The 12535-nt window shown below is 44.4% G+C and overlaps 1 protein-coding gene across 1 annotated transcript in view; it reads right to left on the reverse strand.

The window, feature by feature from the left end:
- Positions 1-359: 359 nt before the first annotated feature.
- LOC307073733 (calsyntenin-2-like) overlaps positions 360-12535 on the reverse strand; it is a 212852-nt gene continuing 200676 nt past the window's right edge. The window contains exons 13-17 of the mRNA XM_079733692.1: positions 8081-8251; positions 6758-6903; positions 6498-6624; positions 3869-4053; positions 360-2677 (exon numbers count right to left, since the gene is read on the reverse strand). Of these exons, the coding sequence (XP_079589818.1) occupies positions 2462-2677; positions 3869-4053; positions 6498-6624; positions 6758-6903; positions 8081-8251 (845 nt within the window). The 3' untranslated portion in view covers positions 360-2461. The remainder of the gene's footprint in view (positions 2678-3868; positions 4054-6497; positions 6625-6757; positions 6904-8080; positions 8252-12535) is intronic.

The raw sequence follows: 12535 nt of genomic DNA on the forward strand, positions 1-12535 counted from the left end.
ACTTCTGACTGCAAACATGGAAGATAATGATTCAAGGCCGGTACTATATAACAATTGGGTTCATATATTTGTAAATCTGACTGAAAAAGTCAGTGCCTCACCAGCCACGGACCTCACCGCACGTCTCTGCACATCAGGGTGGCGTTCAGACTAATTCACACAAGCAAGAGACACACGACTATAGATTCTAAAACAAGTTTTTATTGGTCCATTTACAGAAAGTGCTGTAGTGACCATTCAAAAGGAAATCAGACCAAAGAGTCCAGAAAAATAACAAATAAATAAATAAAAAAGGTTTTACACATTGTACAAGATTGTTTATCTTTTTGTAATCTTCTATTTTTCACCCTTCTCCTCTTCTAAAAACGAACGGCGGAAAACATTAGGAATCGGGTCGATGCAAAGTCATGTCCACCAAAAGGTATCGTGGGGGTTTGGGTACGGGGTGACCACACAAGAACAAAGTGTCACAGAGTAGATGAGGTGGTGGAGGAGGGGGGGGGGACTTCTAAACAACACATGGGAATCTGCTGAACACAAAGCTATACACAAAGGACCTTCCTGCTACACCCAAGGAACAGCTAAACCTTTCAACAAATGGCCGCACGACGCCGTCGCTCACTCAAAGCCTCCATTGTTCCCCAGCGGTGGATCTGTTACCTGGTGAACAACGAAAAGGCCTACGGAAAGGCCTAATCTCTTTAAGTAATGCCCTTCTCGCACACGAAGACAGAGGAATTTTGGATTGGATTATTTTGGCGATGTTGCTCACTGCAGGCGCCATCAAATGTAGTTACAAAAATGCATTTCAACCAACACTCAGTTTACACAAACAAGGAATTTGATTCAAAGTGACCACCAAAAACTCATATGCACACAAAAGACCTGAGGGGGGGGGGGGGGGGGGGGGGGGGGGGGGGTGAATGGGTGGTGCCAGTGAGCTGTAAAAAGACTCGGGATTGGTCAGGATTTAGGGGGTGTGTCTGTACATATAAAGGGGGTGGAGTCACTATATGTAAATGACGGGCTCGTTTCGGGGGCAGGGTCAGCCTACTATACTCTACTCAATATTTACATAAGATGTGCATATAAAATGTACAAGGAATTATCTCCCGTCTCACCAAATCTGTCAAAAAAATAAATTAATAACATGACATCTACAATAGCACTGTAACCTTAATCTTGCATAGCCAGATCTCCATCTCGCAAACTCCGGCTGGGTCTGGGGAAACTTTCCACTCCAAAATGTTTGGATCACCACACCTCAGAAATCCTGAGGTAGTCATTCAATGGGCAACACGTTTCAAATGGTTAACGTTGTGAAGTGGCCTCCTTAGGCTGCCTTCATGGGTTGCGAATATGAAGGCTGCCAACATTGTCTCGACCCCACTCTACTCATCCTTGCTGCTCGAATTTCCCAAGACTTTGGAGAGTTTGCGAGTGGATGTATGGCTACATGAGACTACAGCAACCTCTGTTTTATTTTATTTTACCTTGAGTGCCATTGAAAATACGTTGTATCTTTAAAGTCACCTGGATTTTCCATTCAGGCCGGAATAAGCACTATTAAGTACCTAAAAATATATATAAATCAAAGACAAACATTTAGTCCTCCATTTTGTCAGGGGACCATGACACATTAATTTGAAACAGCACAGGTCTTGTTTGGAGAAAACAGTACAAAATGGAAACAAGCAATGGGGTTGTTAAATGTATACTTCAGCCAATGGTTTTGACGAAGACTGCTGGAAAAAGGACATTTCAAGCAACCTTAAAGAGAGGCGTAATCATTTGGTTTGCTTTCCTTTTACGAGTCAGAACGATGAAATTTGCCAAGCAGTGGTATTTGTTAATTGTAGCGCCGTTCGGCCATTTTGGCACGCCTCACTTCAAATAACTGAACGATTGGTGTATGGGAGTGTCTGTGTGTGTAAAATTGCTTTCAGATAAGATGCTGTGTGCACTGTGCTACGCTCTAAACTATTTTGTTCTATGGCTTGCGTGATACACAAACAGCTAGCAAAGCCAATGCTTGCATGGCGGAGAGATAAGCAGCCTTTTAACTCCTTCAACTCGGTGTCCTATCTAAAAGTCCCTTATGAGAGAGAGAGAGAGAGAGAGAGAGAGAGAGAGAGAGAGAGAGAGAGAGAGAGAGAGAGAGAGAGAGAGAGAGAGAGAGAAAGAGAGAGAGAGAGAGAGAGTGCGAGAGAGAGAGAGAGAGAGAGGGAAAGAGGGAAAGAGAGGGAAAGAGAGAGAGAGGAAATGCCAGAAGAGCCGTCTTTCATCTCTCTTTAAAAGCTTCACCACTAGGGGGAGTTGTTACCTCATTTAACAGCCGCATCACAGAGTCTTCTGTTTCGACCACTGCACTGGAGGGTTCTCTATGTGATTATGTGTTTTTGGATGTATGTGTGCGTATGTGTTGTTTACGTGAATTTGTTTATATTTCATATTCACTTGTTTAGTAAGATATCGTTGCTTTGTCAAAGTTGTTCCCTCTCTTGCTGGGCTGGTGAATCCTGGGTAGCTGGACATCCACCTCCTCCTCGCTGTCGTCTGATTCGGCACTGGTGATGTCATCCTCGTCTTCCTCTTCATCGTCGTCATCCTCCTCGTCCTCCTCTTCGTCCTCTTCACTCGCCTCCTCTTCCTCGCTGGCCTGGGGCTGTGTAAGGTTCTGTTGGGACATGTTGGGATGTGAGGGAGAGCGGCAGAACTCATTTTCACTCTCACACCTCCCATTATAGTTTAGTGTGAAACTGAATCCATACAAAACTATAGCACATATTGTTTACAAGCACGACGTGCAAAACCACATGCTTTGACTGGCGATGACACCACTGTAGGTTTAAGTTGTCTACTCCGTTGACGTCAAACAATAAAAATAAAAAGAACATCTATCTGGCAATGGATAAAAAAACATTGAAATTGTCTGTTATTCACGGTAATATTCAGCATCAAACAGCACAATTGATGTGGGGTTTGGAAATGCAAACTGGTGTGGAAAAGGTAGCACCAACTGTGCCCAGTCTTGTAATAATAACATGTAACACTTGGTTCATATTGAAGAATAAAGTAATTCACCCTTCAATTTTGCTCACTTCTCCACAGGTCAACTCATTGTCTGCTAAATGTTCCTTTTTTCTCTTTCCACAGCGAAATAATAATTCCCTTCCACTCACACCGCCCAGTCGGGAAGTAATCGGACCAGTGTTATAAGTGAAGTCAAAAAAGGACGTGGTGAAAAGTGGCAGCCTTTTCGTAGCTTGGGTTTTTCTGTTTTTACCATTTCGTGGCACTGTGACAGGTTTGATTCTTGGAAACTCAACTCTTTGGTCACACTTAGTGTCACACTTAGTCATTCCACAGCCAATTCCGGAGATTGCTCCCCTTTTCTGCTGCTTCTGTGTCAATGTCACCTCAGTGTGACGCTAACTTCACCTGATAAATGACTGTTAGGGGAAACTAGCATTAGCATTGAACTCTATGTATGTTAGCAGGTTTGTGATCATTTGAAACAATATTCTAAGAGGGATTCTTCTGAGGGGTGAACCGGTACTAGCAACAGACTCGCTGCCTCCTCCTCCTCCCCCCCTCCGCCTTCTCCTCTTCCTCCTCCTCCCCCCCCCCCCCCCCGCCTTCTCCCCCCCTCCTCCGCTGCCGCCTCCTGCTCCCTCCCCTCCTTCTTTTCCTCCGCCTTCACCTCCTCCTGTTCCTCCCCCTTCACCTCCCCCCTCTTCCTCCTCCTCCACCTCCCCCTTCCCCCCCCCCTTTCTGCCTCCCCCTTCATTTCCTCCTCCCCTCCCCCTTCTCCTCCCCCTCCTCCCCCCTCCTCCTCCTCCTCCTCCTCCTCCTCCTTCCCACTCACCTCCATGGGGTTGACAGTGATGGAGAGGGCTGAGTTGTCCCAGGCCACGTCTGCCTCCTTAGTGGTCTCAACCAGCTTGGCTTCCTGCTGGTGGGTGAGGTGGATGCGGTAGATGCCCAGCACCACCACCACCACCAGGGCGGCGATGCACATCACGATCACCACTGTGGCGGCACTCGGCACTCCTGTTAGACAACATGGAAATATGAGATGCAGTGCTTTAGAATGAAACCCATCCCAGCTGAAATGGAATAATGCATGTTCCATTGGGGCTTTGCTCCATGTTGCTTTGCTACTGTAAAATTATAATGTCTGGTAAAATATATCTTGATGTTGAATATGTACACACACACACATCCATGACACCCATGAATTGAGGCATAAAGATATATTCAGTGGAATTCTGGGAGCTGTAACTATCATCCTATGCTCTCTCACACACACACACACACACACACACACACACACACACACACCACACACACACACACACTCGGGAGGGAAGAGAGGGGGGTTAGTTGTTCTCTTGATCTCAAATGTGGATTTTTTTATACTCAGATTACTCAACTCCAAAATAGCTTGGCGTCTGCACAAGGCCCGTTACTGTGTGTGTGTGTGTGTGTGTGTGTGTGTGTGTGTGTGCGTGTGTGTGTGTGTGTATTTCTGTGCACCAACTTTGGAGACTTATAGAGGAGCCTTTAATTGATCATTTGATTCACAAAACAACACCCAATCCATGGCCTTTGATCTTCTTCACAGAGACGAAGTGTGCTGCGTGTTTCCACTCTCAAACCCCCTTAAATGCACCACACCCTCAGTCACTCTTTTTTGTTTTAACTTGTCTGGCTTCTCCTTGTTATCATTGTACCCTGTACTTGATGTACCCCTATACCGTGCAGCACACTACAGCCTGCCATCCAACATCGAGGTGTTTCATCAGCCATGACACACAAGCAGGCTACGTCAGGAGGATACAAAGTCGGTGACTGCCAGGCCTGTGAAGTTAACACCTAAGCTAACGGTGTCGTTTGAAATTAGCATTAGCGGTTCTGCTATTGGCAAAATAAAGATTATGATGAAATCGTACAAATATGTTCAGTAATGCCAATTAGTGTTTCATTGAGTGATTAGTTGTTTATTTGAGTGTTCCCTTATATCAAGTATCTCCTGAAATAGCTGTGCAAGTTTGCTGATAACCTTTGACAGATCAGGGTGCAACTTTAGTTGGTGGCTAAACATAGCAAACATGCACATCAAATATGTTTTGAAGTGTAACTTTGCTATTTCTTCAGGTATAAGTAAGTTAGTAAGACATAAACTCACAAATAACTACACACTGACATGCCCTCAGCTATTTCTTCACGCAATGTTCTAGCTTTTTTAGGGACATTTGATCAATTTGCACCTTTTTCATATGTTTTCCATGACTGCAAAACAACTTTCCAAAGTTTTCCAGGACGCGTAGGAACCCTGCCTTAAGTAAAAGCCATTGCTGGACACCAGCGCTGTCATGGTTTGACCAGTGAGTTGGCGTCTCTATCTCAGATGTTTTCCAAGTAAAACGTGTTTTTATAGTGCTTTCAGAAGTGGCAGTTAAAATGTTCAGATTGGGCGGTACAGAGCAGTCTTTCACCTGTCACACTGACTGGAGAAGATTTCAGACAATTTCAGACCCCGATGAGTTTCCACTTTGTCTTCCAGAAGTGTGCCTCCATCTGTCCTCCTCCTCGGCTCCCCTTCCCCACTCTCTGCCTCTTTGCCCTCGGAGTAGCAAACAGCAGCACAATTCTCAGAGACTCCATGAGGAACCCATTAGAGACGCATCAATAATTAAGACCCATGTGATCTAGGTCAGAAACCACTCTCCTCATCCTCCCACCTCCCACACCTGCTCTTTGGATAGTCCCTGATTCCCCTGGGTCTAATGGGACTCCCACCACTACCAAGCTGGAGCTCTTCCTCCAAGTCTGTCGTTATGGATGGCTTGCGAACGCCAGTTTGAATTTAACTACATGGTAAGGGTTCAAAAAACATCAGTCCCTTGGAATTAACTAGCGTTTTTTCCTCTTCACTTTTGCTGTGGAGGAGCACTGACAAACCCACAGTGGGTTCGGGTTTGGGGTTTAATTGAATCATGTTTTTTTATTGTGTAGATCTTTCTGTATCAAAGGGGCCTTGCATTGCAAACGTGGAAAATAAATGTAGATGTTGTTGTTTAATTGCAAAAGCTTTGTGCCCTAGGTCTCGGGAACAGTGCGGTTTACTATCCCAAATCCCTCAGAGAACTCCCTATCAAAAGGGATGTCTGCTCTGCCTGCTCTTATGTCATCTGTTCAGAGTAGAGGAACAGGCGTGGGATAATGGATGCATGCAAAGCGCCAAGCCATCAATTTGTCTTCACTTGTTTGAGCGCTTGTTTGAAGTGCACCTCCTGCCCTCTAGGGGTCAGCAATAAGGGATTGCCGCTTTGATTCAATTTCAGCTGAAAAGCGAGGGGATTCATTCATAATGTTGATCTTTATTTGATCAGATCTTTATTTCAAAGTGAGATGTACTATTGGGCTTGATTTGACAGAGGCTTTGAAAAGTTGGCACCCGTTCAAAGCCTTGTTTGTTGTTTGCTCTTTACCTGAGCTGTGGCTGGGGTACAGGCTGTGTTGTAGGGAAGAAGGTCGATGCACCATCTGCATGTACTGCGGCGGAGCCACCATGTAGTTGACGTGATCGCCGGCCTCTGAGTCATGGAGCAAGCCGATCTGGAATGGATTGAGATTTAAAAAAAAAGAAAAATCAGCAGAACAGAAATGACGGAATCAGGTATGGTTGAATTGCGCTCTGGTCCGAATTTCCTCCGATTCCGGAGATGGGGACGGCTCCGCTCAGACTGACCTCCAATTTGAACTCATTGCTGGTGTAGCGTCCATTCAGCTCGGAGCAGGTGAGGCGGAAGCGGCGCTGGGTGAGTGTGGCCGGATGCCAGTGGTGGTAGCGCACCTGTCGGATGACGTGCTCGTAGTTTGACATGGAGTCCACGCCTGTTGGTGGGGGGCGCAGGGAGGGTTGGTTACGTGGGTGGGTGGTAACCATGGTTGCCATACAAGATAAAACACTAGAGGCATCTCTATAGTTACCGTTTGCGTTCAAATGACAATGGCGTCAAGGACTCTAGCGCTGCTCCCACCTCAAATAATGCAATTATATAAATGAAGGACGTGGCTGGAGTGAGCCAGGACGCAGATAACCTTGTGTCTTTAATAAAGTGACATTGCGGTGTTTGTGTGAGTTTGTTTACCTCCCCAGGAGAATACTCCTGGGAAGAATCGATGTGTCTACTGATTTCAAGGCTTTAAGGATCGTTTCTGTTTAATGTGTGCAATCTTTTGTTGGCTAGCTGCTTTGTATGACTTACGTCAACAACTAAAACAAAAAAGGTGCTATGCAAAGTGTTGCTTTTGTTATTTCATGTGGGAATATGGGGCTGCCTGGACTCTGGGTTTAATTTAGCCTTTTTACCAAGATACCGAGGTATGCAACTCAGGTTCTGGTGAAGAAAGGCAGGAAAGCCATTGACGTCGTTGGTCCGGGATTTGCGTTCTCCAGTGGTCCAATTTGCATTTTGTCTGGAGGATATGGAGTTGTTGTTGCAGACTGCTCATGTATTAGAGAATAACCGTGCGTGACGGTTCAACTTCATTACCTCGCGTTCATATTCAGCACAAATTCAACAATCCATGCCTAAACAAAGCAAATTTTTTTTTAAAATTTAAATAGCATCTAATCACCACTTAAATAAAAGCGTTTTTGATTGCAATGTGAGCGAGAATAACGCAATACCAAAAACCAAATGCCATTGGAAATTCAAATCCTATCCCCCATTGTTTTTCTCTGCCATAACATCCTATTTCACCCCAATACGTGTCTCATTTCAGAAGTAAGAACCGCTTCAAATGCCTGCGAGCAAAATGTATTGGAAGACGTATGTTAGATGTGAACCTCTGTTACCACTCCCTACTGACATGCCATCACCAAACCCCAGCTCGGTATCCATGGTAACGGAGAGCGGGAACGAAAAGTCAAGTACACTTCACTAAAGAATGTTTCCATATCCTATTGGGAATATTGACATCAACCTTTGACTATATCTCAAATCCTACAAATTTGCTATTGGGTCCGATTAGTACCTAGGAGGTAGTGGAGTGGCCACTAGCCTACCATATATGGACATGCCGGAGGTGGAATTGGTGGCGTCCAGGTGCATGCCCAGCAGACTGCTGCGGTCCAGCTGAAGAGACTCCGCCTCCGGCCTCAGCTCCTCCCCCAGCACCAGGATGTCACAGTAGTCCAGGTTGTGGATGATCTCCTCCAGGACTCCTCCAGCATATACTGCACACAAGCACACACACACAAACGCACACGCAAACAAGACAGAGGAATGAGTATAGCATTCACGTGACACAACACAATCTGTACAAACCTACAGCAGAAAACTGTTGGCGGTTTTTTTTCAAATTTAATCATATAATTGACTACAGTCAAAATAGTCAGTCGTCAATAACAGTCTATAACTTACGTAATTGAATAGTATCAATTGGTAATCAATAGTCAATAGGATGGGATAAGTATTAATTTACTATAGTACATATACCGTCTTGTTCTTTTATTGGGCAGTGTTAATTGAGGTAGGTATTGGTATCCAAGAGATTGGATAGGAGGTATTGTAACTGAGATAGGAATGATGAAATAGAGTATTATAGTATTATATTAGATGAAGTCGAGGGAGTGTTTTTTAATGGTTATAAAAAGCTTTGGCTGTGCAATGATCTGGAAGCTATCATTATGAAAAAAAATAAGACCCACTCCAAAAGATTTAACTAAGAAACATGGCTGTTCCTAACTTCTGTGAACACCAATTATTCCCTGGTTCCCCAACGCAGCGACGCTGCCATCAGCTGCGGCGATAACGAGTCCCTCCAGACAGCTGTCGCCGTGGCAGCAGCAGGTGGGCTAACGGATGCTCAACAGTTTGCTAAGCGGGAGTCAACGTTTGCCTTGCCAACAACCACCCGAGCCGGCGACATATACCGACATATCCTGGTTGGTATCCCCCATACCCCCCCCCCCCCCCCCCCCCCCCCCCACACACACACACACACACACACACATTGCTGCCACTAACCCCCCCCCCCCCCCCACTTGAGAACCAACTTTGAAGACCTAACAACCTTGTCATTGAGATACAAAATCGTGGCGAGTGGGAGCGATGTTACAGAAGAGGGAAGAGAGGGGTGAAAACAGAAACAGGGCGAGAGACAAATAGAGAGAAAGAGGGAGTTAAAGAGAGATTGGAAACACCAATGGTAACCGACACCGGGGATCGCAGAGGGCTCCACGGCAACAGGGGAGTTTTCAGAGATGAGGGCGGAGGTGTGTGTGTTTGTGTGTGTGTGTGTGTGTGTGTGTGTGTGTGTGTGTGTGTGTGTATGTGTGTGTAAGCATCGAACACATATAGTGCTGGGAATGAAAGAGAGAAAGAGAGGTAGGTAAGTAATTCACAGAGAAAGGAATGAAAAAAGACAAGAGCAACCCTCAGATGAAGAGAAATGATGGACAAGTGGGGGATAAAAGCAAGGACATATTGACCAATTAGAGCCTTGGAGGTGTCCTACTTGAAAGAACAAGGAACGAAAAGAGCGAGATGAGCAGTGAATGTCTAAGAGACATCGTGGAGAGGAGCAGGGGAAACTCAGACCAGTAGACTGTCTTTGAAGACCTAAAATAAAACAGGGGGCTGGCAAAGACTTGGGTGGGTGGTGGTGGATGTTAGCAGGAAAAGAAAAAAAGATGAGGGACAAAAAAAGAGATACAGGGGGTAGAGAGAGAGGGGTGAGGGGGGAGAAAGAGAGAGGAGGGGAGAATGAGAGAGGGGGAGAGAGAGAGAGAGAGAGAGAGAGGAGGGGAGAATGAGAGAGGGGGAGAGAGAGAGAGAGAGAGAGAGAGGAGGGGAGAATGAGAGACTGAGGAAGGGGACAGCCAGAGAGGAAGGGAGAGAGAGAGAGATTAGGGGAAAATGAGAGAGGGGGAGAAAGAGTGAGAGGAGGGAGAATGAGAGAGGGAAGAGGGGGGAGGGAGAGAGGATGGGAGAGTAGGCCGTATCAAAAGACAAAGAGCTGGGGGGGGGGGGGGGGATGATTAACTGGGTCCAATGGAAACTTATTGCGTTAGTCTGTAGGGTAGATCCGTGATTCATCTGGAACCCTCTAAGCCTTGGAGACTGGAATGAACGAGATCTGCTCATTATAAAGACCTTGTTGCAGCTTCCGCCTCCTCCCACACACACATACACGCACACAAACACACACATACGCTCTTCCTCTCTTTTTGTCCCTGCCTCTCTTTATTTTCTCACTCTCCCTTTGGCTTTATAATAATTCCCCCCACCACACACACGCACACACACGCACACACACGCACGCACACACACGCTCTCCATCTGAACTAGCAACACAAAGCATAGCCACTATTCTCTCCTCTCATGGTGTTGTGAGAGTGAGGCATCCTGGGTAATCAACTCATCTGGTTGTGCAGAGGATAGATGTACACACATGTCAATGTTGCAGACATAAGAGAGAGGCAAGTACTGGCTTGTAAACATATACAAGTAAACAGGTTATAAGCGTTTTTTTTCAGATAAAAAGCAGTATAATAACATCATACTGTTTATCCAGAAAGACCGCGGCTCCACCGTTTAATTAACTTTTTTTTCCCCCTCAAATTCTGTAAAAGTCATACTGCAGCCTATACCGTAAGTCGGAAACTCTTGAAATTTTCGGGTGTGGTTACCCAAAACCCCCTCTACCCATAAACCCAAATTTGTGGTACTGCACCCAAAGGTGGCGATATTGTAAAAAATCATGAATTAGGCTTATTTCTCCTCACCAGATTGACCTGGACTCAAATTTCTTTCAGAATATTAATCTCTAGAAACACATCTATAAAACCCTGAATCTTTTTTTATACTTTTCCCACATTTTCATATTAAAGTTAAACATGATAAAAAGATTCACAGGCTACAAAAATAATATAAAATTCACCAAAATCGCCACATAAAATCTTTAGACCAAGCCTCACAAAAATCATCGAACACAATTTGTTTTACTTAGTTCCATTTGAGAAATATTGGCCAATAAATTTGGAGCAGTTAGCCCATTTTTCTTATATGACCATTTTGTTATTGAATAAAAAAACATACAACTATTTTTAGGTGGATACAAATAGCCCCCACTACTAATAAACCCAAATTGTGGTACTGCACCCAAAGGTGGTGCTATTTAAAAAAAATTATGAACTAGCATTTCTCTTTATCAGATTGACCTTGACTCAAAATTCTTTTATCATATTAATCTCTAAAATCAGATGCATCTTTTTCACCCTGGTCTTCTGCTCTAAAAATGTTTACTTTACCCACAATTTCATAGAAAATCCAAACGTCCACAGTCTCAACCCATTTTGCCTATTTGACCATTTTGTTATTGTATAACTACCATACGGCTATCATTAGGTGGATACCATTAACAGTGCACATTTTCAGATCTGTGCTCTTTTAAGAAAGCCCTTAATTCTCTTGTGAAATGTGTGCTTGGAGTTTTCTTGATGTTGTGTGCTTCTCAATCGACATTTTCACCATGTGAATGAGGCTTCATTTAGTTCAGGAATGTCAGTGGCTCAACGGGATAATGACGTGTACTGGTGATCCTTAGGTAGAGCGTTTGAATTCTCATTAGAGCATTATGAACAAGCTGAACATGACACTGTCATTGCTGCTCATTTAAGAAACACAACATTGAACAGCACCCGAAATTCATCAGGCAATCAGCATTCCAGCTCATTAGTTTCCAAGAATCGGTCTGCCAAGACACAGTATGGCATTAAGGGGAACTTCTTCATTAACCATTTTTCCTTCATAATTAACTCTGTCATATTTATATTTCTTCCGTTAGTGTTCTTGAGTACAAATGTTTAATTTCCCCAGAATTTAAAATATTTTTCAGGTATACGCTTTGAAGAAAGCCCTTTATTCACTTGAGTTTTCTGGATGTTGTGTGCTTATCAATAGACATTTTGACCATGTGAATGAGGCTGCAGTTCAGGTTTAGAAGTGGAACATCTTTCCTTAAATATGACAATTATATGTTATATTTATTTATCTTCCATTAGAGTGTTCTTGACTTTGAATTCTGCTCAGATCCCGTGAATCACCGCTTGCAGTTATATTTTAATTTGTTTTTACATTTCCAGTATGCCAGCGACTCTGACCAATCCCTGAAACAGGACAGAGCCATCAATACGGCGCCTGTACCGTTATCATGCTCAGAGTTTAAATGTATGGCGAGGCAGTATATAACAGGCTGAGGACTTCAGCCCACACAGGGGGAATCGCGGCAGTAAATATAAGGCATAAACTGTGGAGAGTCCTTGAGGATTTTCCAGGTGAGGTGTGTGAAGCGGCCAACACGACACACGCTTAGCAGCAGAATTCAGATGACCCAAGACGAAGATAAGAACACAAGCGATACACCTGACACAAAACAAAAGCCAAGCCTCGGATGGAAGCTCATCACACCCTTCACAGTTGATTCACCATCCGTCAAGCCGCTCGCTGAAATATTT

The sequence above is a fragment of the Pollachius pollachius genome, assembly GCF_949987615.1.
Source record: "Pollachius pollachius genome assembly, chromosome: 3".
In the NCBI taxonomy this organism is placed as follows: Eukaryota; Metazoa; Chordata; class Actinopteri; order Gadiformes; family Gadidae; genus Pollachius; species Pollachius pollachius.